At 34.6% G+C, this 27,937-nt stretch overlaps 1 protein-coding gene across 1 annotated transcript in view; it reads left to right on the top strand.

The window, feature by feature from the left end:
- ANXA10 (annexin A10) overlaps window positions 1-27,937 on the top strand; it is a 99,967-nt gene that overhangs the window by 18,711 nt on the left and 53,319 nt on the right. The window contains exon 2 of the mRNA XM_040470992.1: window positions 18,908-18,989. Within this exon, the coding sequence (XP_040326926.1) occupies window positions 18,908-18,989 (82 nt within the window). The remainder of the gene's footprint in view (window positions 1-18,907; window positions 18,990-27,937) is intronic.

Below are 27,937 nucleotides of genomic sequence, written 5' to 3'. Positions count from 1 at the left end.
AAAACATGGCTAGATGCGCAACTAATGTCTATAAAGAAAACTTCTGATAATGAATGTCTTCCACCTTTATTATGATACCATTTTCTTCATTTTTTCTTTCTTTTTCTTGTTTGTAGATATTTGTACATCTTGACTCACACTAAACATAATAAAATGCCATGTAGGACATTGATTTAAAACAGTTCAAAGCAAATATTACCCTAAAGAATCTGGCTATTACTTTAATTCTGCATTAGATATTAGTCACTTACATATATACACATATATGTGTGTATAAAGATTATTTCCAAAATTCTAAAACTTTTGTTTGGGTTAAATTTCTTTTAATACAGAAATATAAAAGTTCCTTATTCTGTAGGTAACGACCTTACTTATGGATTACCCAGTCAAGACTTTATTTAGCAGCAAACTGGCTTTTCCTAAAATCATATTCTCTTCCTTTAGTTAATATTAACTCAGAGAAAGGAAAAAAATGTAAAACCAGCTAGAACCAAGAATTAATACAAAGGTAAATTTGGTTGGCAATAGAACACCATATTTTCCAGAGTTGTCTTTCATTGTCCTAAAAGGAAATAAAATGGTAGGCAGAGATGCCATTCTTTTTCTCATTACCATTTCAAAAATATATGGTTCACTTTATAACATTATCATTGATTTTTCTGTTAAAAGCTAAAGAAATTTTAATTACTAGGAGGCTGATTCCATTTGTGAAACAGATTACTGTGCTTTGAGAATACAGGTAACTAACCTCTCTAAAAATATCAAATTAAAGGCAAGTTGTTGAAATTTTAGAATCACTACTCATCTAAGAGCTGAAACATCATTTTGTAGAAGTTTTTTTTTTTTTTAATAAATCCAGTTCTTGGGGTGCCTGGGTGGCTGAGTTGGTTAAGCGACCGACTTTGGCTCAGGTCATGATCTCCCAGTTTGTGAGCTCAAGCCCCGCGTCGGGCTCTGTGCTGACAGCTCGGAGCCTGGAGCCTACTTCAGATTCCATGTCTCCCCCTCTCTCTACCCCTCCCCTGCTCACGCTCTGTGTTTCTCTGTTTCTCAATAATAAATAAACGTTAAACAAATTTTTTTAATCCAGGTCTTCACACATTAAATATGAACATAATCTCTATCTTAAGAAGGAAATCCTGGGGCGCCTGGGTGGCACAGTCGGTTAAGCGTCCGACTTCATCCAGGTCACGATCTCGCGGTCCGTGGGTTCGAGCCCCGCGTCAGGCTCTGGGCTGATGGCTCAGAGCCTGGAGCCTGTTTCCGATTCTGTGTCTCCCTCTCTCTCTGCCCCTCCCCCGTTCATGCTCTGTCTCTCTCTGTTCCACAAATAAATAAAAACGTTGAAAAAAAAATTTAAAAAAAAAAAGAAGGAAATCCTGGACTGTATGTGTTCCATGAATATGAGCAATCACTTAGATCCTAGACTGACTGTGCTTCTCCTTTAACCTTCCAAAAATGTTACTATGTTTTATGCCCTCTAGATTACATTATATGCATTAGAAATTTTTAACCATTTTTTAAAATTTTTCAAAGTTATTTTTTTTTACATTTATTTATTTTTGAGAGAAGGAGAAAGAGCATGAGCAGGGGAGGGGCAGAGAGAGAAGGAGACACAGAATCTGAGGCAGGCTTCAGGCTCCAAGCTGTCAGCACAGAGCCCCACACAGGGCTCAAACCCACGAACCATGAGATCATTACCTAAGACAAAGTGGGATGCCACCCATGCACCCCGATATTTTTAACAATTTTGAGAAATAAATATGAAAGCAGCATTAATGTTTTGGAATAAGAGAATATAATCAATGAAAAATAAAAAATGAATAGAATTGAGAAATAAGATATACTGGAAAAGTTTAAAGTCAGAATTCTATTATTCTGAGTTGCCAATTACTAAGCCAAAGGCTTGTATAAATGTTGAGTCATTTTTATATGTTATATTGAAATAAAAAAACCCTTAGCTTGCCAGATATACCCTTGTTGATAACTTCAAATTAAATCAAAATATAAAAGTACTATTTAAATTACAAAGTAGCTATACAAATAATAAGAAGCAAAATGCCTCCTTCACCTCCAGAATACCATAGTTTGCAAAATACACTTACACATTATTTTATTTGGGGCATGGATATGTTCATTAGACTCAAATGTCATTTTAGTTCTCTTTAAATAATATATTATTAATAAAATTAAAAGATTTTTATGAGAACTTATTATTAATTAGACCATTCACAAGAAAGGTTAATAGTATATTTTAGATCTGCTCCATGATATTTTTTAAGTTTATTTATTTATTTTGAGAGAGAGAGAGCCAGGGAGGGGCAGAGAGACAGGGAGGGAGAATCCCAAACAGGCTCCACACTGTCAGCACAGAGCCCAACATGGGGCTTGAACTCATGAACACCAAGATCATGACCCGAGCCAAAACCAAGAACAGGAAGCTCAACCTACTAAGCCTCTCAGGTGCCCCTGCTCCATGACATTTTTGTCTTCAAAGGTAATAAAACAGCAGAATAGACTTTAAGGTATTTCCTATGGAATGGCCTGGTATGGAAAGACAGATTACCACATAATATGTAATATATATTTCCATTTGGAAAATACAACTATATGTAAAGATATGAAAAGCACAAAAAGAATACTTGACAGGTGTTTCCTTTTAACATAACCATTAAAATATTTAACAATAATTTGTAGACAATAAGGTCATAAATTACTTTTTAATCTTTCTTGGTCAGAGATTTCCTTATTTGACAAATCTATTATATTAAGTGTATATTAATTATTTAATGATAAAAATTTTCCGTTCGTATTTCTTCTATATATGGAGTCTAGTCTAGCAATTAAGAACACAGGCTTTGGAATCAGACACATCTGGCTCAGAATCTGGGAACCATTATTTACTCATCATATAAACTAGAAGCAGAAATTAACCTTTCTAAATCTCAATTTCTTTATCTGTGGCAATAGTACCAACCTCACTTGTTTGTATATTTGGTTGTTTATTTAATTACTGGGAGTTAAATAAGGTAATATAAACTATTTTACAACAATTCTTGGTATAAATTGAAAACTTAATGAGAGTTGACAATTTTGGGATTGTGGTACTAATAGTATTAAACTACTTCTTTCTTCACTTGACTATGTTACACTGATTCAGATTTCACTGGGTTGAAATCATTCTTAGGTATTAGGTTTTAGAAAGGATATGTAAATGCTAATTCTTCTTTTTGCCCTTTCTCTTAAATTATAGTTTGGCTGGCTTTAAAACTTGTAAATCCTAGATCTTTCCCTTTGAGTTCCAGAAAGACTGATCAAATGCCTTCTAACATTTACTTTGGGGAAGAGAATTCTGATCCCAATTTGATTATTCCTTTGTAAGCAAACTGAATATGTCTAACTGTTTTGTCTTAACTGTTAACCTTGATTTCTTCATTAATATTCCCCAATTTGAGATGATCACTTTTCACAAAGATGTGATTCTTTCATTACCTGAATTTTTTTCTATCTTTTCTTTGTTATTATCTTCCTTTGTTCTGCTCTCTTCAGATGTATATACATTAAATGTAACATCCTGAATTATGTCTCCATGCTTTTCTCTTTCATAATTTATAATCTGATCACTATATATTTTTCTGATTAAATATTCTAAAAGACTATGAACATAATTTTCAAGTAATAACAATCTTTTATAATCCTCATTGATAGCAGTCACATGAAATTCTTCTATCATCTTTTACAATGCTATACCTATTCCATTTTGGAACTTTGTGATATTCTTTATTTACTTATAGAACTATAATAGTCCTAAAACATTACCTTTTATTTATCCAGACAGAATGTTATTTCACATTTCCTCATCATACCTTATCAAATGCTAGCTCCCCAAAAATGCTATCAAAACACTCTGAAGATGAAGCAAATCTGAGGGGAAAGTCTACCTTGACAGTCTATAGCATCTCAGAGTAGAGAAAGGCAGGATGTTTATGAAATTTGGAGATTTGGTTTAAGGTGTGTCTTTTGATGAGGGGATGGAGGCTTGATTCGGTAAATTTGTGATGTAAGAATTTAAAATTGGAGGACACAGAAGATAAGATTTCAGTGTGAATGTATTAACTACTTATTCTGTTGAAACAAATTACTGTAGTTAATGGTTTAAAACAATATAAATGTCCTCTCTTACAGTTCTGGAGACCAGAAATCCAGAATTAGTTTCACTAGGCAAAAATAAAGGTGTCAGTAGAGCTGGTTCCTCTGAAGGCTATATGGAAGAAATGATTTCTTGCCTTTTCTAGCCTCTAGAAGCTTCCTACATTCTTTGGGCCATGTCTCTTTCCTTCATTTTCAAAGCTAGCAATATAGCATCTTGATTTTATCATCATGTTGCCCTTCTTCTTATCATCAAATTCCTCTTTACCTCCCACTTATAAGGACATTTAGGGTGGTATTTATGGCCTACCGAGGTAATCCAGGATATTCTCTCCATCTCAATATCTTTAGCTAAATTACACCCTCAGAGTCCCTTTTGCCAAACAAGGTTAACATGCACAGTCTCCAGGGAGTAGGAATTGGCTATCTTGAGTAAGTACTTACTCTTAAAGAGTAAGTAGTCATTCAATGCTATCAATTTTATTCTATTTAGCTTAACTTTAATAGTCTTCTATTACATATTATTAAGATAAACTTAATACCATCTGTTATTAAGATAAGTTATTTTTAATCATATCTTCCCAAGAAATTGTTTCATAAAAGAATATAGTCATGTTATTAAAGACACTTTCAGATCTTAATTATAAGAGGCAGTGTGGGTGAATTCAATTCTCCTCTCTTTCTTAAACTCCTTGACATCTATTCACTAAATTGTAAATAAAAACTTTACAGTGACTAAATTAGCAATTGGTTCATTTTTATAAATACTTCTGCATCATTTGAAAAAATAATGTAACCAGGGTTATCTTAATATCATTAGCTGTGGGGGCGCCTGGGTGGCGCAGTCGGTTAAGCGTCCGACTTCAGCCAGGTCACGATCTTGCAGTCCGTGAGTTCGAGACCCGCGTCGGGCTCTGGGCTGATGGCTCAGAGCCTGGAGCCTGTTTCCGATTCTGTGTCTCCCTCTCTCTCTGCCCCTCGCCCGTTCATGCTCTGTCTCTCTCTGTCCCAAAAATAAATAAACGTTGAAAAAAAAATTAAAAAAAAATATCATTAGCTGTGTTAGCTGATTGTTTGATTTTATTTTTAATATATATACAATACGTACATATTTTCTTTGCAAGCATAGCCCAGATGTAAACTGAAGTCATACTGTCCTTTAAGATTCAAATTAAGCCACTAAAAATATTATCTCTGTGACTCTGTCTCCCTAAAGATGTTTGCCTGAGGCTAGAGGAACACAGGAAATAAAAATTAACAGATCTCTTCAAGCTATGTTTCCATTTCTTTTTAGTCTAGCCCATGTATGCCACTTCTTCTCTATGGTTATCATGGACACAACCCTGATTCATTCACTCTTTCAAAATACCATCAACAAAAAAGTCATCCCAACCAAACTTTATGGGGGGGATTCATGGTAAACAGGAAGGGTTTATATTGGGGTTCTGCAAATACCTTGAGGTTAAATATTAGACACTGTTCTTAAATGTCTTTTGGTGATCCAGACAATGGGACTATATTTTTGGCTTTTTCATATTCTCTCAATCCCTCCTTCTAACACAGACAGACACACACACACACACACACACACACACACACACACAATCTTTCTTTTTTTCTTAGAACTGACTTAAGAGTAAGAGCTTATTCTTTTAGAGTTTTGTTTTTACCTGCAAGATCCTTTTCAAATAGAAATTTCTTTCACAAAAATGAAAAAAGGCCTCAATAATACATGCTATTTTATTTTACATCAATTACAGCTATAATGGAAAGGGCACTAGCCATGAAGTTAAATTTGGATTTGAGTGTTGGCTTCATGACACACTATCTGTGTGGCTTTAAACAACTTACTCAGCCTCATAGTCACATCATCTGTGAAATAAGATTAGTATTATCGGTCTCATAAGACTGCTGAGGTGATTACCAAGGAAGTGAAAGTGAAAATACGTAGAGCATAGCCTGCTTATATGAATAATGAATTTTAAAAACTACTGGGTAAACTAAAGATGTCACTGTGGTACATGTATTTTTGTATTTTGTAAACATTCCAAGAGCCCATATTCTACCTAAGGCACTAGCATAAAAGCTTTGAAAAGCAAGAAAAAAAATGTACCTGTCCTCCAGAGGTTTAACATTTAGAGGAAAAGACAAATGCAAAAACTGTAAGGCCATGTATAATAGAGACATAAATGATAAATAATAATTGATACAATCTGAAAAGACTTCACACAAGAGGCAGAATTTGAAGTGAGTCTAGTGTTGGGGCACCTGGGTGGGTCAGTCAGTTGAGTGCCGGACTTTAGCTCAGGTTGTGATCTCATGGTTCATGGGTTCAAGCCCCACATTGCACTCTGCGCTGACAGCTCAGATCTTGGAGCCTGCTTCAGATTTTGTCTTCCTCCCTCTCTCTCTGCCCCTCCCCCACTCACACTCTGTCTCTCTCTCTCTCTCTCTTTCACACAAAAATAAACATTAAAAATTTTTTTAATTAAAAAACAAATGAAAATAAATTAAAAAAATAAAGTGAGTTTAGTGTTTGAGTGGGATACAACCCCTGTAGATGGAACAAGTGGAGAAAGAATTTTGTGTTTTTAAGTCTCTAAGTATATAGTCAATGAGTGATGAACAGTCTACTGACAAGAATGAATGATACCTAAAGACTAAGACTAGAGGTTAAGTCACTTGGAGATTTTGCACAAATTCACTTATTCCAGCTTTCATTCCCTACATCTCTCCCTCTGAGTACATTTGTAGTATCCCTCCAAGCCAGTTATATTAACCTAGTAAAAGGTTAGTAACCATTTATTTTCACAAGTGGAGGTGAGATGTTTACCACTGTCTTCTCTATCATCAGAACAATAGAGCAAAAAAAGAATTAGTATCTTCAGATACCTACAAATTAAAGAAATTAAAATAAAATAAAATAAAATAAAATAAAATAAAATAAAATAAAATAAAATAGTAAAATAAAATAAACACCTTTCTGTGACTAAGCTACCAGATAAAATATATCTGAGAGTAACTGTAAATTAACAAAAGGAAATATTTTTACATTTCATATGTTTATTATTATAGAGGAAATTTTATTGATTCGCAACTATAAAATATTCTAAACACTAAGAAAAGATCCCATTATGGTACGATGGTGGTTTTAGAGATTTGTGTCATTCCTTCTATAGAATGACTACAGACCAGTGCTCAGTAAGACAAATATCTAGAAGTTGGGATAGGTTTAAGCCAAACCCATCCACATTTTTTAATCCATGCTTTTTGTGACCTATGAGCTAAGTGAAGTTTTGTTTATTGATACATAGGGTAATGAAACACTATGTGCAATTTACTATCACATTTTTATTTTTTAACTTAATTTTAGTAATTGCCTCCAGATTCACTAATTTCACAGTGTATTTTTTCAACAAGGGAAAAAAAGGGAATTATCCAGCTATTAGTTTCATCTCATTAGTCCTGCCTATGGCTAATTAGAAACATCAAATCCATCATAACTGATAAATATTCAAATAGCTCTAAAAGCAATACTGAAATGGTAGTCCCCAAAATGATACTTGAACAATTGGAGTCATAGTGTGTTCTCCAAAATAACTTTTTTTAAAAATGCGCCAGACTATTAAATAATAAATGCATGTTTTAGTCTTCCAGTTTTTAGCAGGAATAAATCACATCACTACGTTTCTTATAATCTTTGTCTTACCTGCTAAGTACTAAGTTTCTTGTGAACAAGGGACTCACCTATGTGTATAGCTCTGCCATTGTATAAGGTTGGGCACTGTTGTAAAGCTATACAAGAAAAGGAAAAATGCACGTTTAGCCTTATTAGCATAGGATATTAAACAACAGAGCTTTCAAAAAGATCCTATAAAAACACAAGTTCCTCTATTTCAGCTGAAATAATTATGTAGAATATCATCTGATGATCAGTCTCACTGTGGTCCCAGCCGTGTGCTTCTATTTTGGGGAAGAAGCTATTGTAACCCCGCAGGTTCTTCTTATTCACTTTGATTTATGCTGTGCTCTTATCTCCTGAAAAATCCTTTAGACCAATCTGAGGGTAAAGTGATTGTAATGTGATTGCTGTCTTGAAGCAGGAGGGATTGCACGATATTACAAGTATTCTGTCTTTTCTAATAAGTCATACTAACTAATGGGGAGTTATTGCCTAAATTATTCAGAATCCTTCTAGTTTTTCACTCAAAGAAAGATGTTAAGCTTATAGATTATATTCTTTACTATAGAGAATTTCTCCCTCAAAACCATTTCATGATGTGGAAGGAGGTTTTCAGAGATTTGCTTAAAAAATTTTTAAAAATATGAGGTGAGAAGAAAATAATTCTGAAGATATTGTTGAAATGTGTAATGATACCTTTATGGGATATTCTATTATTTATTTGGAAAAAGAGATAACATCAAGAAATAAAAATGATTATTCATAGTTTTTTGTATTCTATTTCATACCATTAGTTCTAAACTATCTGGCTAATACAGAATATTTGTGCAAATGATCAATGATAATAAAAACTCTACTAGTTGAAAGCATTTAGTATCTATAATGCTTGTTTTTCTATTTCAATATAAGTAGCTTTATTTTTATCTAATATTTTCCTTAGAACCATTATATACAATAATATAAATGTATGGTAAGATATATATTTCTCTATGATGTGTAGGACTCTGTCTCATAGGTCTTATGTTCTCTTAGCTCCAAGAATTTAATACTATTTGTAATTGTCATGAGGAAATTAGCCTAGAAATAATATGAAATAGCAAAACAGGAATAATGTTAACCCATAAAACTATCTCAGGAAATGAGGTAGAGCCTCCTGAAAAAAAACATGAGACTTCCAAGCAACACATTTCCACTTGTTGAAATCTAATTAAACATGAGATTATTGCCTCAAAACTTCTTCAGGAAAACTTCCCTTAAACTCTCTTATTTTATGCTAGACTATTTCTTTCCTCCAAATTCTACAGTATTTTATTAGATTTTTGTGATATAAGTTTTCATCTGCCTTAAATCAGTTATGTGTATGCATTTAATTTACAGTAGTAAAATTAATGATAGTACATAGCACAATCTATTACACATACTGTTTATTTCAACTTTCTGAAAAAATCAAATAATTGAATAAATTGACAGGGGATATGATAACCTATTATATGTAACCTATATGTAAAGGTAAAATAAATTAGTGTTTAGGGTGCCTTAAATTATGCTCTAAATATCTGCATGAAAATAAGAAATTATTTCAAGTGTGACCACAAAATAATTTATCTAATTATTCAATACAAGACCTACAATATTTAAATCCTATAAGACTACAATAACTAAGAGCTACATTTATTAATATACATATATATTTCATCAAGCTAATTGTCTCATTCTATATTATGATAATATTAAAGTTAATTCCAAAATTTGACTAAAAATACATTAGTGATGTACTAAGTACTTAGAGTTAAAAGTTGAGAACGTTTCCTATACTACTGCACTAAATTCCAAGTTTAAGTCTTTTAGGATATTAAATATCACATTCTTGTACTCTAGAGTGCACGCTAAAAATATTTTTATTTCCCCTATAATCTCAATTTTTCTACTTGAATTTTTTTTATACAGATTCATTCTCTTTTAGTTACTCAACTTTTTTATCCTCCATTTTCAGCTTCCACTAATAAGACCCAGTCTCCAAGTCCATGTCAATTGCAGTCTCTTTGGATCAGTGACATCTTGACCTTGTTTCCAAGCCTCTTAATCTCATTAGAAATATAAGGATAATAAAAGAAGGGAGAGGGTGTTTCTGAATGAGATAAGGTGATCAGGAAATAATTACCTTTTTATTGCATTGCCTACTAAGTAATTTAACTGGGAATTTGCACATAAACTTTAAGCCCAGTCATAACATTACATAGTGTAGAACTAAATTCCAGCTGTGAATTTTAAACACTAAAAGTCAGCCTTTAGAACTAATGTGAACATGTCATATTTAACCAAACTTCAAGCCAATTTGGTGAAATCAAAATTCTGACAATCTATTGAAAACTCTGCAAAGGCTAAATCAGCAATGCTGTCAAATCATATACAGCGTATACCTCTAATAAAATAACACCACACAATCTATGTCTTTGGGGAGTTCGAGTCTTGAAGGACCAGGAGGACACATAAGCCAGAGTCTGTGTGGAGGGTGTACACATGAGACTGCCTTAAATACTCTGATTATGTAATGTAAAGTCTGAAGCCTTGCCTAGACTTTAAATTTGTAACATCTTATGTTGTCAACATCTTTTCTCCATATGAGCCTCCACAGCAACACATTATTTTTTTTCACCCAGACTCACCCAGATAACTCCTCCTTTTCCCCAGTCTGAAAAAAAATTCCATGTACAATACCTGTTAACAAATATTAATGAAAAAATTGTGAATAGCAGGGAGAAATCACAGAAAGTAATTCTACCTCACTATCCATTCTTGTTATTTATCACATCTCTTCCCAAATTGTTTCCTGGAAATCCAAATATTCTTCCGTTATTCATAAGAACAGTTCAATCTCCAAATTTGCACAACTACTCACATTAAGGTTCATTCTCAACAAAACAAAGGAAGATTTATTATTCTTAGAAACTTGGTACAGTTAGAAATGAATATGTTTGGTTGATACATCACTGGTGCTCTAACAGGATATACTACAATTCTGGCCTAGGAAAATTGTAGACACCAGGGAAAGAGCAGACAGTTCTACTGGAAGCATCAGGAAGGGTTCCCTGTGAGAGGTGACACTGGAGCTAAAGCCTGAAAGTTAAATCTTGAATAGATGTTTACAAAAATCATAAGATGAATCAGAGATGAATGTGTGCATTGCAAGGAGAAGAGGAATATTCCCAATTTATGGAACAGAACAAATAAGATACAGCTGTCTCTTTTGGCTGGAGTGTGTGGCTATACGCCATGGTACGGGAGTTGAGAGGTTCAGGAGAGAGAAAATAAGACATAAACCCACAAAGACAGTAAAGGACGAGGTCATGAAGAACACTGTTCACTCTGTTAGAACATCTGAACTAAACCTCACAAGTCATCTATTCTCAGTCATAGGAATGAGTCACACCATGCACTGAAAATAATAAATACTGCCATTAATGCTAATAATCCAAAGTATGGATCCTTTGCTTAAAATTTCCATTACTTACAATTCATGTTTTGCTCTCTAATATGAGATTTTCACTCAACAGTACAATATACTCTGTTGAGCAAGCAAAAATAAAATGTCAATAAGGCCAGCATCCTGGTATGTGTTCATAACCCTAGATGTTCCCAGGGATGTTTCTTTTATGTGAAAATCATCCATTCTGTGCACCACAGTAGAAAACAAATATTGAGAAGCATTGCTTTGAGTATTAAGAATCTTAGGTATGGAGGGGCGCCTTGGTGGCTTAGTCATTTCAGCATCTGGCACTTGGTTTTCGCTCAGGTCATGATCTCACAGTTTGTGGGTTCAAGCCCTGTGTCAGGCTCTGCTTGGGTATTTCTCTCTCTCTCTCTCTCTCTCTCTCTCTCTCTCTCTCAAAATTAATAAATAAACTTTAAAAAAAGAAGAATTTTTAGTCATGGACAAATGATGTGTTTGATCTTTTTAGAAGGATCATCCTTGGCAGTGAAGGCAAATTGGACCTACTTAGCAGCATATTGAAATAAAACCAAAAGAAAGTGGTAAAGTCTTGTACTAAAGCAGTAGTGACAGAAATTTTAAAAAGGAGAATCACATGAAAAATGTTGTAAGGATAGGGCTGACAGGACTGGACTGAAGGGCACAATAGTTGTGGAAGGGCGAGAGAGGGGAACAATGCTTGTCAACCCACCTTTCAGTGTTGTGTTTAAAGCCACTGAAACCTCATCAGAAAATTCTTGTCAGATAGAAGTCAGAGATTAGGTGGCTGAATACCTTCAGGAGAGTTTAATGCATTTGGGTCTGAGCCAATGGAGATCCAAGGACCAATGCCCCAAAGATGAATAAATGTCTGGTTCAAGGGAAGTGCTCTATGGAAAGGGAATCCCAAGATTTCTGTAGATTTTCTCTTAGAATTCTAAAAATCCTAAAGTAATGGGGCGCCTGGGTGGCTCCATTGGTTAAGTATCAGACTTTAGCTCAGGTCATGATCTCACAGTTTATGAGTTTGAGACCCGCATCAGGCTCTGTGCTGACAGCTCCAAGTCTGGAGCCTGCTTTGGATTCTGTATCTCCCTCTCTCTCTACCCTTTCCAGCTCACTCTCTGTCTCTCTCTCTCTCTCTCAAAAATAAATTTAAAATATTAATAAAAAAATTTTTCAACACTAAATTAACTGGAGACATAGTCATCTCCACTACACCAAAACCAAGGTATTTTGATGATACTGAACTAGTCACTGAAACCTATATTCTAACAAGCATCCAGTCCATGAAATCGTCAACATGCATGGCTAATATTTCAGCCTAAAAGTCTTAAGGCATTCAGATTCTCAATATGAGTATAACTCAAAAGACACATGAGAAAAAGGATTAAACTGCAGGTAGCTTATGAGTGCTGACTTGGAGGGATATGGTTTTACGGACCCTGGCCCTTGGGGTAGCTGTGAATAAGTGAAATATGATGTACTTATTGATGTGCCTATTGATCTGAGATGATGCAAATAATTTTGCCAACCTCATGAGCAAAATATATGTGTTTTTTTCTCAGTTTTTATTCAGTTCCAGGAAATAATTTAAAATTTTTTCTGTCAGTTAAAGAAATCTATTCATTATTTATTCAGAGGAGATTCTAGAGCTAACTTTAAATCTACAAATTACTCATGCTCTTCTGCTTAGTGAGTTTATGAGGCAGTTTATTCTGTTTTTTAAAAAGGGAGTATTTTGTATTCCTCTGTCAAAACCTAAATTCACAAATGACTAGAAGCAAAGATTATATTTTGATTACCTTGTGGTAAGAATTTAAATGGAAATGACAGGCATTAGAATTTATTTTGCCTTAGACAAGTGATACTATTTCTAAATCTGTCAATTTTCAAAGCAAGATAAATAAGATAATTTTACCGTATGCACATTATTTTTCATGTCACATCTGAAAGTGTCCGATTTTTTGAAATTCCCAATTTGCTCTAACACGAGTATAAAATAGAACATCACTTTAAGAGGTATATATGCTCAAAACACCCAAAACAACAGCCTCTGACCCTTCCAAAAGACTAAATACTATTACTTCATTCAGTTAAAATACATCTCAACAATTAGTAAGTTAATCACATTCAGCTAAGCAAGCAATCTGTATTAAGAACACGCTGTTTGTCTCTCTTCAGGAGTGCATTATATCTCAACTGGGTTTCTAAATTACCTACCTCTGCTACCTACCTCACTTTTTTTTGTGTCATCCTTTACTCTCATGCTTAAAAATCTTTATGCCCCTCCCCCGCTCGTGTGTGTGTGTGTGTGTGTGTGTGTGTGTGTGTGTGTGTGTGCGCGCGCGAGCGCGCGTGCGCGCCCTCTCTCAAAAATAAACATTAAAAAAAAATTTAAACATAAAAATCTTTAAATGTCCCTTTTCAGTGACTGTGAAGCTAGGAAGATTCTGGCCTCACAGAGGACGTAGGGTCACCTTCTGCTCCTCCCCTTTGATCTTCCCTCAAAGCTGCTCAATAAAGGCACGTGGGTGGCTCAGTTGGCTAAGCCTCTGATTTCGCTCAGGTCATGATCTCACAGCTCATGAGTTCCAGCCCCACGTCGGGCTCTGTGCTGACAGCACTGACAGCAGCTTGGTGCCTGCTTCAGATTCTGTCTCCGCGCCCTCCCCCCCTCCTGTGCTCATTCTCTCTCTCTCTCTCTCTCTCTCTCTCTCTCAAAAATCAATAAATATTTAAATTATAAAAAAGATTTCATCCCCTCCCCCCAAAAAAGTCTTTAGATGTCCCTTAGTAATCCTGCCTTTGCCACTCCTCGCCTCTATCCTGTTTCTCACATGAATCAGTTTTCAAGACTTACTGTGCTCCCTCTTCCCAGATCACTTACTTGCTCATACATGTGGTTGGAAAATTTTTTGCCCTAGCAAACTAGGAACATCTCCCTCTCCTACACCTCTTCTCCAGGGTAATTCTTATTTGTCTGTCTCCTTTATTTGTCTCTGTTCAATTTTCCTAATACAAAACAATAAATATGATAAATATAATGACTAAAAGAATCTGCTTAATTCATATATGGTCTGTATTTGTAAAAAATAAAAAAAAGTTTTATTATATTAATTGTGTATAAAGCCAGGTCATTCAGCCAAATATTTTATTTTTTAAGAAATCATTTAACTTAAGTAACATCACCAGTAGATGAGAATATTTTATTTTTTTATTTTTTTTTTTAACATTTATTTATTTTTGAGACAGAGAGAGACAGAGCATGAACGGGGGAGGGGCAGAGAGAGAGGGAGACACGGAATCGGAAACAGGCTCCAGGCTCTGAGCCGTCAGCCCATAGCCCGACGCGGGGCTCGAACTCACGGACCGCGAGATCGTGACCTGAGCTGAAGTCGGACGCTCAACCGACTGAGCCACCCAGGCGCCCCGAGAATATTTTAAAAAAAGGTCTCACTACATAGAAAATCATGACATAGAATTAATATGCCTTCTGTGGTCAAGGGACATAAAATATAATTAGAAGGATAAGAAATGAAGACAAAGAATACTTAGGGTAATATGTTATAAAACGATGTGTACCCTATACGACACAGTGAAATTCCCCATTTTAAGAATAGATAGCAAATAGGAAAACATAAAGTACAGATTTTAAATAAAAATGCACGGGCGCCTGGGTGGCGCAGTCGGTTAAGCGTCCGACTTCAGCCAGGTTACGATCTCGCCATCCGGGAGTTCGAGCCCCGCCTCGGGCTTTGGGCTGATGGCTCAGAGCCTGGAGCCTGTTTCCGATTCTGTGTCTCCCTCTCTCTCTCTGCCCCTCCCCCGTTCATGCTCTGTCTCTCTCTGTCCCAAAAATAAATAAACGTTGAAAAAAAAAATTTAAAAAAATAAAAATGCAGTAAATGCTAGGGAGTTAGTAAAAGAAATGGTCAGCATAAATTTCATCAGAGAGACTGATATTGTGTATTAAGGAATGTATAGAATATGGTTGAGCACAAATTTGGGGGAAAATATCCAAAGGAAAGATCAAATTACCTTAAAATAGATGAGTATCTACCTATAGTTATATCGTAGTCATTTGAAAAAGTTTTATGGCCCCAAATCATTAATCAATCTTTTTTGTTTCAAATTATTTAATTCAGGGAAGAAAATTAGAAATTTATAATTGACTGTTTCAATAGACTTAACTGGTCAGTTTAGTTGAAATGATCATTAAAAGATTGGTGATTGCCAGGGGCTGACAGGGGTATGTGTCAGGGGGGTGGAGAGTGTGGAATTGGGAGATGTTGGTCAAAGAGTACAAGCTTCCAGTTTCTATAAGGAGAAAAAGTCTGGGGATCTAACATAGAGCGTGGTGATTTTAGTTAACAATATTATATCATATACTTGAAAGTTGTTAAGAGTAGCTCTTAAATGTTCCTATCAGAATGAAAATGAAACTGTGAGGTGATAAATGTGTTAATCAGCCTTACTGTGGCAATCATTTTGCATTATATACATATATCAAAACATCATGTTATACAGCTTAAATTTACACAATGTTATATATCAATTACAGCTTAATAAAACTGGAAAAATACTATCATTAAAAGACAAAATCAGGGGGCACTTGGGTGTCTCAGTCAGTTAAGACTCCAACTCTTCATTTCAGTTCAGGTCATGATCTCACAGTTCATGAGTTCGAGCCCTGCATCAGGATCCCCACTGACAGTGTGGAGCCTGCTTGGGACTCTCAGTCTCTCCCTCTCTTTCTGTCCCTTCCTCACTCTCACTCTCTAAATAAATAAATAAATAAATAAATGACAAAACTAGTATACAATGACAAAATAAGTAAAAGGAACATTAAGTGTGTGCCTTATATGGAATAATATTGCTCACTTTAGCTTAATTAAAACATAATAATTGGCATAAAAAGAAATATAATGGGGTTGCCTGGGTGGTTCAGTCAGTTGAGTGTCCTACTTTTGATTTTAACTCACGTCATGATCTCACAGCTCATGGGTTTGAGTCATGCATCAGGCTCCGTGCTAAGTCTGCTTTGGCTTCTCTCTCTGTCATCTCTCTCTCTGCCCCCTCCACGCCATGCATTCTCTCTCTCTCAAAATAAGTAAATAAATTTTTAAAATAGTAAATAAATAAATAAATAGATAAATAGATAAATAAATAAAATGTTCTACTATGCACTCTCTCTCAAAATAAATAAACTTTAAAAATAAATAAAAAAACGTTCTGCTATGATATATAAATGGGCATAAATGACAAATACATACTAGAAAAATTGTGCTTTGTGAATTACTAAGCTTTTACAATTTTCCTTTACTTCGTGTTGAATTTTTTTCCAGAAGAGTTTTAGCATATTAACAATGCCAGCTGACAAGAAAATAATGAGCTTAAATGGCAAACAATATGAGAACCATAAAGAAAAAAGAAGTAATTTTTACATTATATTGTAAAAGTATGTTGCACTATTAATCTGTACAAGGATTAACACAAGAAAAAATACCTCTTTCACCTACAGATTGTGTCTGATAAGTCATTATAAACATTTACAACTTCCTTTACCTATAAATTTTAGAGTTTATTTTCTTCCCTATAAAGGTATATGCTTTTATTTTATAGCACTTATTTTATAGCACTCCAATAGAAATTCTGAAAGATCCTAGTCTAGCCAGTAATGAGATGTTTTGTAGTGAAAATTTGCATACTCTGTGCTTAAAATTGCCTACATTAATTTACCACGTTTAAGAATATGTCTTATTGTTTTCAAATACATTTTGTCTTTTATAGTTTAAAACAACCCGTTAGCTAATAGCAGACAGCAAAATTAAGGTCTCCAAGGCAAAAAAAAAAAAAAAAAAAAATGGTATTGTCCACACAAGATTTATCCAAACAAATCTTCCAACTCCTAAAATAGGGGAAATAAAGTATCTCTTTTCCATGCCTCAAAAAAAACACTTTATTTTCCCAATGGGGGAAAAAAACCTAGAAAGAACTATGTGGACAAAAAAGACAATGACAAATAGCAGAAAACAATTTTCACATTCAATAGATGGCTCTTCTCTCAAAAGTTTAAAGCTTTCATTTTTCTAGGATAACAAGATTCAAAAAAAAATGCTTCAGGTGAGGAGAACTCAACCTAGGAATTTACATTAGAATCTGCTATTTAAACTGCATTTAATAAGTAAAAGAAGAATCAAAGTCTATCTTCTTAATAGAGACCAATGGAACAGGTTAGTGGATAAAGGAGGTAACATTCATATTGTCTCCTAATAAATAGCCCCCAGAATTGAGGATTGGCTCAAGAGAAATTAGTCTCTGGATCATTTCCACTAAACTTGAATATCAGAAGCAAACTTCATGCACTTTAGCAATGTAACATGCATACCATATTTTCATTTTAATTATGTACATCTGCCATATATGTAATTAAGAAGAATGTCTTACTAACATGGCTGTACTTATGAAAATATGGCCATAGCACAATTGATTCCCAGTCTCCTTCAAATAGACAGCCTCATGATCATTAATATTAGTCAAATGAAATCCAAACAGAATTTAAATTTTAGTTTTCATTCAAATGAACAATGCTTTTAACCCCCCAAAATCTTTTCATAAATATTTTGGTGTTTGTATATGTATATTTCTTGGACTAGAAATGATGGTGCAGTCTTCTCATTAATTAATTTTCTACTGTTAGAAAATGGGCACTAGAAAACTTCATCTTCATCTAAGATATTATTCTTGCAGAAGAGCGTGGCGAATGCTTGAGTTCTCAAGGCCTAGTAGACCCATTTGCTAGGGGAAGGTTTTTTCTCCCGATGTTTCTGGCCACACTGACAACAAACGGAGGGGAGGGGCGGAGTTCCCATTCTTAATAAATTTTGATTGACAATTCTTTTGTGCTGAGTATGATGTTACAGTGCCTAGTCCTGGCTGGCTCTGTCTGAAATAACAGACTGTGTATTCAAAGCCCAACACAAATGTTCTGCCATTTTATTATTAGCAAGAGAGAGAATTTAAATGGAATGTCAGTCAGGTTTTCATGTTTTCCTCTGCAGCTGCAAGTTTCAGCTAAAAAATCTCTGCCCTATCTATATCACCTAGATTTTTATGAATCCCATAATCCAAATTCAAATATTTCTGTTTTCTCTAACATGATTTTAAGGTCCCTGATGCATAAAAAAGCTATGGTGGCAAGTGCCACTTCTATTTCATATGAATGTCATGAATCCCCCCCAATAGAGTTCTCTCTTCAGTTTCTCTAAAACAGCCATCAACTCTTGAGAAAATGTTTACTGTTTATTACAAAGATTTATATTTATTTGGCTTTCACATTTTCTACTATTGGTTCTAGTATCTCAATTTCCTAGATGAATAATAGATGTCAATATAATAAGGCCAGTGGATTAAAAAACAACAACCAAATTTGCTCCATGCAATTAATATACAATTAACACATCTGTCTAATAGATTTATGTGTATGTCTTAGAGTAATTTAAATATATGGAATGTATTTTTATTTCCATTTATCTGCAAAAAGAACTGTTGAAATCTTTCTGGTAAAACACTGCAATCTCTTTCTCATTCACCCTTCCCACCAGGTGCAAGGAACCATCTTCCCAGCTCCCAATTTCAACCCCATAATGGACGCCCAAATGCTAGAGGGAGCACTCCAAGGATTTGGTAAGCCAGATCATTTCTATCATCTTTTACTGTAATTTTTTCACTTTACCTTGCTTTAATATTATAATATGGGTGTAAATAGCTGATGTCTAATGGAAGGCAAATGTGGATTAAAACAAAAAGCTGGGCAATGAACTAGAATAAGAAGAAAAATAATAGAAAAGGACAATAATGGATAAATTAATTTGTGCTCTCAATTGCAAATCTGATCTTCACATGTTGCTACCTTAAATCCTTAAATGTCTCACCACTAACTACTAAATGAAACCCCAAACCAAAAAACCTTAATCTGGGGAAAAACATCTTTCTTTGCCTTTGTTTGTTTTCTAGCCTTTTTTTTTTCTACTTCCATTTCCAGCTAAATCAGACTTTCTGCTATTCCCCAAATTGGATCTGCTTTTCCACATCTCTATAAACTAGTCCAATAAACCCCTGCCTGTAATGCTTTTTTCTTCTCCTGTTATTTTGTATCCAAATTCTATTCAAGATCCTCTTCAAACAGTTCCACCTCTTTGAATTGTTCTTTGGGGACTCCAGATCCAACAAACCATGCCAACCTCTGGGGCACCCTCTCCTGCATTCCTATGTCACTGATCTCATTTTCTTTCTTTTTTTTTTTTATTTTTTAATGTTTAATTATCACAGAGAGAGAGAGAGAGAGAGAGAGAGGGATGAGCAGAGGAGGGGCAGAGAGAGAGGGAGACAGAATCCAAAGCAGGCTCCAGGCTCTAAACTGTCAGCATAGAGCCCAAGGTGGGGGTCCAACCCATGAACTGTGAGATCAGGACCTAAGCCAAAGTCAGATGCTTAAGGGACAGAGCCACCCAGTCACCCCCAATCTCATTTTCATTGTGCTTGTCCTTTTGTGTCACTACTGACTTCAGAGAGTTCCCAGAGCATAGAGTTTGGCATGCGGATTCTTAATTGGATATTCAATGAATTGAATCTAGAGTTTAGAAAAGGAATATAGAGATAAGGGAGGAAAACTGTTGAGTTCTTTTTAAAAAGATTTAATTTTTAAGAAACAAAATGGAGGGGCGCCTGGGTGGTTCAGTCGGTTAAGCGTCTGACTTCAGCTCAGGTCACAATCTCCCTGTCCGTGAGTTTGAGCCCCGCATCGGGCTCTGGGCTTATGGCTCAGAGCCTGGAGCCTGCTTCGGATTCTGTGTCTCCCTCTCTCTCTGACCCTCCCCCATTCATGCTCTGTCTCTCTCTGTCTCAAAAATAAATAAAAACATTTAAAAAATTTAAAAAAAAAAAGAAACGAAATGGAGCTGTTAAACATCCATATATTTTCCTTAACTAAAACCTGTTTTAAGACTTCCTGTGAGCATGAAGATAAATATCGAAATGTTTGCACAGAACATGCAAAGCCTTTCATAAGAAATTAAGCTCTTAACTTTAAAGATAAGGTCGCCTTTAAGAGAACTATGCTGTGTGTGTGTGTGTGTGTGTGTGTGTGTGTGTGTGTGTGCGTGTATGTGTGTACATGCACATGAACACATGCATGCATGCATGCTCATTTTTGTGTTTTATTCACTAGCAGAATCTCAGAGGAAAACAATAAAGGACTTTAAATATGCTCTCTAAAGTTGACTTTAGGAGTTTGCAAGCTTTCATGCCTTTTAAAATATCAGTCATCATAGAAAAAATACAGAGACAAGTTAACAAAAAGTTATAGATTAACTTTGTCTACAGGAGAGTAATTTTTGCTTTAAAACTATAGATCAATCTATTCACTGAAAAAATTTTTCTTTGCTCCAATTTCAATTTTCCTGTCATAGCAACTGGAGGGTCAGACTATGGATTCATTTTGACCATTGTAATTTTTTGCTTGTCAGTGTTTTAGACTGAAGAATTCCAGGAGGTTTTGGTTTTGATTGCATACTGTCCACTCTGGCATGCCAGAGCAAGAACACAGATCAAAATGCTTTAAACATCTATCCATCCTGATGACTCTGAACCACGAGATCATGACCTGAGCCAAAGTTGGACGCTTCACCGATTGAGCCACTATGGTGCCCCACAACGTAAGACAATTTTTGTTAATACTTCTCATTTTCATTTGCTTTAGAGTACTTTTTTTTTTGCTTTCTTGTTTTTCTAAATAAAACACAGCAGCCAGAAACTAGAAGCTTCTGAAAAGCAAAAGAAACAACAGCTGGAAAAGCAAACTACATAAATGGAGAAGAGATTTGCAAATCATATACTTGACAAGGGATTAATATCTAAATTACAGAAGAATCTCATACAACTCAATAGTAAAAAACAAATAATTCTATTAAAAATGGGCAAAGAACCTGAATAAACACTTTCCCAAAGAAGACATATAAATGGCCCATAAGTACATGAAAAGGTGCTCAACATCACTAATCATCAGGTAAATACAAATAAAAACTATGATGAAATATCACTTCACACCTGTTAGGATGACTACTATCAAAAAGACAAGTAATGTGGAGAAAAGGGAATTTCCACTGGTAGGAATGTAAACTGGTATAGCCACAATGGAAAACAGTATGGAGGTTCCTCAAAAAATTAAACACAGAACTTACATATGACCTAGCAATCCTACTTCTGGGTGTTTATCTAAAGGAAATGAAGTAACTCTCTCATAAAGATATCTGCACCCCCATATTCACTGTAGTATTTTCACAATAGCCAAAACATGAAAGCAACTTAAGTGTCCATCAACAGATGAATTGATAAAGAAAACGGGATTCTCATTCTCTCTCGCTCTCTACACACACACACACACACACACACACACACACACACACACACAGTGGAATATTATTCAGCCATAGAAAGAAGAAAATCTTGCTATTTGAGAAAACATGGATAAATCCTGAGGGCATTATGCTAAGCAAATGAATCAGAAAGACAAATACTGTATGATATAACTTATATGCGGAATTTAAAACAACGGAACTCATGAAAACAACCAGGGGCTGAGGGGTGGGGAAATGGGGAGTTACTGGTCAAGCTTTCAATTATTAGAGGAATAAATTCTGGGAATCTAATATACAGCATTGTGATTACAGTTAAGAATACTGTGTTGTTTGTTGTGATGGTGAGAACATTTAATATTAACTCTCTTAGACACTTTCAAGTACACAACACAGTAATCCCTTATCAAGTATATGATTTGCAAATCTTTTCTCCCTTTCTTGTAGTTTTTTTTTTTTGTTTGTTTTTTCATTCTGTTAATTGTTTCTTTTGCTCTTCAGAAGCTTTCGAGTTTAATGTAGTCTCACTTGCTGATTTTTGACCTGGCTACTGTGCTTTATTTAGGAAAACAAGGAAGAAAAAAAAAATACCTTAAAGCAAATGAAAATGAGCAGTTTTAACAAAAATTGTCTTAAGTTGTGGGGCACCAGGGTGGCTCAGTTGGTTACGCATCCAACTTCGGCTCAGGTCATAATCCCATGGCTCATGGGTTCAAGTGCCATGTCAGATTCTGTGCTGACAGCTCAGAGCCTGGAGCCTGCTTCGAATTCTGTCTCTCTCTCTCTCTCTCTCTATCTCTCTTTCTCTGCCTCTCCCCCACTCATACTCAGTCTCTGTCTTTCAAAAATAAACTTAAAAAAATTTTTTTAATTGTCTTAAGTTGTATAAAAATTCACCAATCATACTAAAAAGGAATAACGCTCAGTTAACATTCGTTAATAGTGCAGTTCAGTATCCAGTTCCTTACCAGTCGAAACTGTCTTCATTATCCGTGTAATCTCAGAACAACTGTGTTTATTTTGTCTCAGTTAACAAATATAATTTCCAAATCGTCCCTGTGAGATACTGGACAACCTGAATTATTTTTAAACTACATGCCTGAATTTTCACAAAGCTGCATACAAGTCAAAATTAATCTTTTTGAAACAGTCCATGCTATTTGCCTTGTTCTGTCTTTGTCACCATTAAGTATATTGTTCCCTATAGGTTTTATTCAGAGTTTTCATCTTGAATACGTGTTGGATTTTTTTCAAATGTTTTTTCTTCATCTGTTGATACAGTCAACAATTTTTCTTCTCTATTCTATTATACCAATTGATTTTCAAATACTGAGATAAGACCTGAATACCTGAAATAAACACCACTTGGTCATAATACACAATTCTTTTTTACAACATTGAATTCAATTTACCAGTTTTTTTAAGGAAATTTTACTTCTGTGTTCATGACAGATACTGGTCTGTAGTTTTCATTTCTTGTAATATTTTCTCTAGTTTTGGTATTAGGGTAATGCTGACCTCATAGAATGATTTAGGAAGTATTTCCTCTACTACTATCTTCTGGAAGAGATTGTAAAAAAAATCATATAATTTTATTCTTTAAAAGTTTGGTAGAGGGGCACCTGGGTGGTTCAGCTGGTTGAGCATTCAGCTTTGATTTCAGCTCAGGTCATGATCCCAGGGTCATGGGATCGAGTCTCTCATTGGGCTCTATTCTGAACATGGAGCCTGCTTAAGATTCTCTTTCTCTCCTCTCTCTCTTTCTCTTTCTCTCTCTCTCTCTCTCTCTCAATCTCTCTCTCCTTCTGCTCCTCTTCCCTACTGATGCTCTCTTTCTAAAATAAAATTTTTAAAAAATTTGGTAGAGTTCACCAGTGAACCCATCAGGGCCAGGTGCTTTCTGTTTTGACAAGTTATTTAATATTTATTTAATTTCTTTAAAAGACATAGGCCTATACATATTGTCTATTTTTCTTTGTGTGAGTTTAGGTAGACTATGTCTTTGAAGAAATTGTCTATTTCATCTACAGTATCAAATTTGAGGGCACAAAGTTGTTCTTAGTATTCCTTTACTATTCTTTTCATATCCATAGTATCTGTAATAACATATCTTCTTTCGTTTCTGATATTAGTAATTATATCTTTTCTCTTTTTTTTCTTAGTTAACCTGGCTAGCAGCTTACCAAATTTATTGATTTTTTTCAAAGAATGAGCTTTCAGGTTAAATGCTTTTCTCTATTAATTTTCTGTTTTCAGTTAAATTGATTTCTACTTTAATTTTCATTGTTTCTTTGCTTCTGCCCACTTTAGATTTAATTTGTTCTTTTTTTCTGATTTCTTAAGGTGGAAATTTAGGTTAGTGATTTTAGGTCTTTCTTAATTTCCCACATATTTATTCAATGCTACAAAATTTCCTCTAATCATTTCATTTGCTACATACCACAAATTTTAATAGCTTATATTTTCATTTTCATTTGGTTTGAATTTTTTAAATTTTCTTGAGTCTACTTTGACCCATGTGTTATTTACAAGTGTGTTGTTTAATCTCCAGGAATTTTAGAGTTGTCCAGCTATCTTTCTGTTACTTATTTCTAGTTTAATTGCACTGTGGTCTGAGAGAATATTTTGCATAGTTTCTATTATTTTAAACCAGTTAAGGTATATTTTATGTAGTCTTAGTGTTACATGTGAGCTATAGAAGAATAAATAATCCGTTGCTTTCCTTGGATGCAGTTGGATGAAGTATTCTATAGATATCAGTTATATCGACTTGATTGATGATGTTGCTCATTCAACCATGTTCTTACAAGTTTTCTGCCTGCTGAATCTATCCATTTATGATAAAGAGGCATTAAACTCCAGATGAAATAGTGGATTCATCTGTTTCTCCTAGCAATTCTATCAGTTTTTGCCTCATGTATTTTGACGCTTTTTTATCGGGGTCACACACATTAAGATTTATAATATCATCTTGGAGAATTGGCCCCTTTATCATTATGGAATGGCCCTCTTTATCCCTAATAATTTTCCTTCTTCTGAAGTCTTTTGTGTTAAAAATAATATAGTTACTCCAGCTTTTTTTTCATTATGTTAGCATAGTATATCTTCCTCTATCTCATTACTTATAATCTATCTGTGTAGGCCACTCAGTGTTATTTAGATATAATTTGAAATTTTAGTAATAAGTATTTTCTTGCCTGGTAGGACACTTTTACCTATTTGACCATATAGTCAATGTTCATTATTCACAGATTCCACATTTGCCCATTTGCCTACTGGCTAAAATTTACTTATAACACCAAAATCAGTATTTGTAGTGTTTTCATGGTCATTAACAGACATGTGCAGAGACATGAAAACTTTGAGTCACCAGAGTACCTACTACCAGCTAAGATTAGACAAAATGATGCTTTGCCTCCTTGCCACAGCTCTCATACAGTTAACAAATATTCTTTTTGTAGCCTATTTAATGCTACATTTTTTGCATCTTTATGCTTTTGGTTGGTGATTGTATTCTTTAAAATGCCCCCAACAAATGTTGTGCTGAAGTGCTGGTGAGTATTCCCAAGCACAAGAAGAAATATTATGGAGGAAACATGTGCATCGGATAAGCCTCATTCAGACATGAGTTCTAATGCTGTTGGCCATGAGATCAATGTGAATAAATCACTAATATAGTACATTCCAAAAAAAAGATAAAATTCACTGATCAATGCATGAAGCTGTCCAGAAAAATGCTAAAGTAACATCTGTTCTATGTTATGAAGCTATGGAAAAGCAGTTAAATTTGTGAGTTCATGAGATGACAAGCTAATAATAGTATAAAAAAGTGTAACTATCAGCTTTCTTCTGAAAGTGCGAGATGGCTTGCATGTTTCAAAAGGTGATAGAGCATAAAACTTTCAGCTGAACAAGTGCTGTAGATCAGTAGGCTGTAGAAGAATACCTCCTTAAGATATTCTTTAAAAATACCTCTTAAATTTTATACAGAAAAATTTTATACAAAAAATATAAATTTTATACATGAGGAAATGAAGGCTTTCAATGCTGATGAGACAGGCATGTTTTACGAGGACATTGGCTAACAAATAATGTAACGTAAATGGCATTTCTGTTGACAAAAATGTTGTGACCAGAGGTTGTAGAAACACAACTGTATATTTCCCCTCAGAGAAATAGTTCAGTATCTGTTAATTCAGTGTTCATGACACTGTGTAGAAAACTACCACAAATAACAAGAATCAACTGTATATTGTAAAAGCTTACAAAACTTCTATGGTTCATGATGCCATGATTTTCTGTTAAACCAGAAATAAGAATTACCTAGAAATTCTTGTCATAATGTAATAAGGTAAGAAAGAAAAACTTACAGTTACTGTAAAGAAGAAATCAAAATTCTTATTATGTGCAGAGTATATTATTTGTATCTCAAAATCTAAGCTAATCAACTAAAAAGTTACTAAAAATTATGAGTTCAATAATTTTTCTGAATACAAGGCAATGTTATGTTTACACAAATTCAATATCATTTATTTAATTACGCAATTATGTGTTAAGAAACAAAATACAAATGATGTAACTTTAAATGTCAACAGACATGCAAACATGATTTTTTTTTAATTTTTTTAATGTTTACTTATTTTTGAGAGAGAGAAAGAGACAGTGTGAGCAGGGAAGGGGCAGAGAGAGGGAGACACAGAATCAGAAGGAGGCTTCAGGCTCTGAGCTGTCAGCACAGAACCCGACATAGGACTCTAACTCATGAACCACGAGATCATGACCTGAGATGAAGTCAGACGCTTAACTGACTGAACTACCCAGGAGCCCCGCAAATATGAATATTTTTAACAAAATAAAGTTTCTTGTCATTTTCAAAAACTCTACAAACCTTTACTAAGCCTTTTAGAAAAGAAAAACACCGAAATAGCTTAGCAAATACAGTGACAAAAACACAACTTTCGACATGGATTCCTAAATTTAGCTATTTTAATTAAAAATGTTTAATACATTTTTGAGGTCCATATTAAGTTAATCTGAAATATTCTGGAAAAATAAATGAGCAAGATTGGTATGAGCACTTTGAAAAATGAAGATTCAGTCAGAGGTAGGTTGTAGATGATCTCAATGGAACAACAAAAAGCAGAAGAATATAATAACTATATAAGTGTGATCATAGTAAAAATGACAATAGATATAATTTAAAATCTTCTATTTATTATTAAAAATTTGTTCGCTTTGGAATTCCCATCATGAAGTTAACAGATTCCTACAGAACTACTTAACATCCTTTGAGTCCAACACATTAACCAGCTAACCCCAGGGGAATATGATGCTCTCTGCCTCTCACAAACCATAAATTTCAGTTTTCGGAGCTGATTCTTTGCCTCTCTCCTTCCATTTTACACCTTCAGATCATTTCTCTCACCTGCATAAAACATCCTCCTCTTCCTTTTGTTTCACTGGGCATAGTTATCTATGTAAATTCTAGTCACTAGCCCTCACTGGATATTTCAGCACCTGACTCAGCTTTCCTAAGAACCTAAGGGCATCCAGAATGGCTTTAATTTCCCAAAAGATGATCTGCTTAACATTCTAGCCTTTCAATTCATTTTTCTCCTCATCTCCATTAAATATCTCCTTTTGTCAAAGAAAAGTTGTACCACACAGAATTAAACAGGCAAGGAAGACTTTATTCAAGACTATTGCAACAGAAATCAAGACTTTACCAACAGAGGAGAAAGATCGAACTCAGTTCCTCTGAAACAAATGGCAAGAGTTTTTAAGCAGAGTGGTAGGAGGGCAGTGAACTAGTTGAAAGTATTGGAGAACTCTGGGCGTCGGGGGTGTTTGTCAATGTGATTAGGCCATCTGTGTTTGCTAACTAGTACTTAAGAAAGTTAGGTTCTTAACCCTCCCACGGAGACTGGGAGATAGGGATTCTTATCTTTCTTGATGATTATATTTCAAAGGGATGGCTCCCAAGTTTTTGGGAAAGACATTTCTGGATTGTAAACTGGCAAGTGATTTGACAGAAGATTTATATCTCAAAGGAAAATGAAATTACAGTTGCAAGTTTTCCAAAGTAAATGCTCTCAGAAGGGGAGATCAAGCAAGGGCTTATAGTCAGAAAGAAACCTGTCTAAATTTTGGTCAAGCTGAGGCAAATGTTAAGGCCTTCTTGGTCACTCTGCTATGACTGTAATCAGAACTAAATTTATC

This window comes from Herpailurus yagouaroundi, unplaced genomic scaffold (genome assembly GCF_014898765.1).
Source record: "Herpailurus yagouaroundi ecotype Mexico unplaced genomic scaffold, PumYag 28, whole genome shotgun sequence".
Lineage (NCBI taxonomy): Eukaryota > Metazoa > Chordata > Mammalia > Carnivora > Felidae > Herpailurus > Herpailurus yagouaroundi.
The sequence above is the reverse complement of the archived record's forward strand: the minus strand, read 5'-3'. Positions and strand labels throughout refer to the sequence as shown.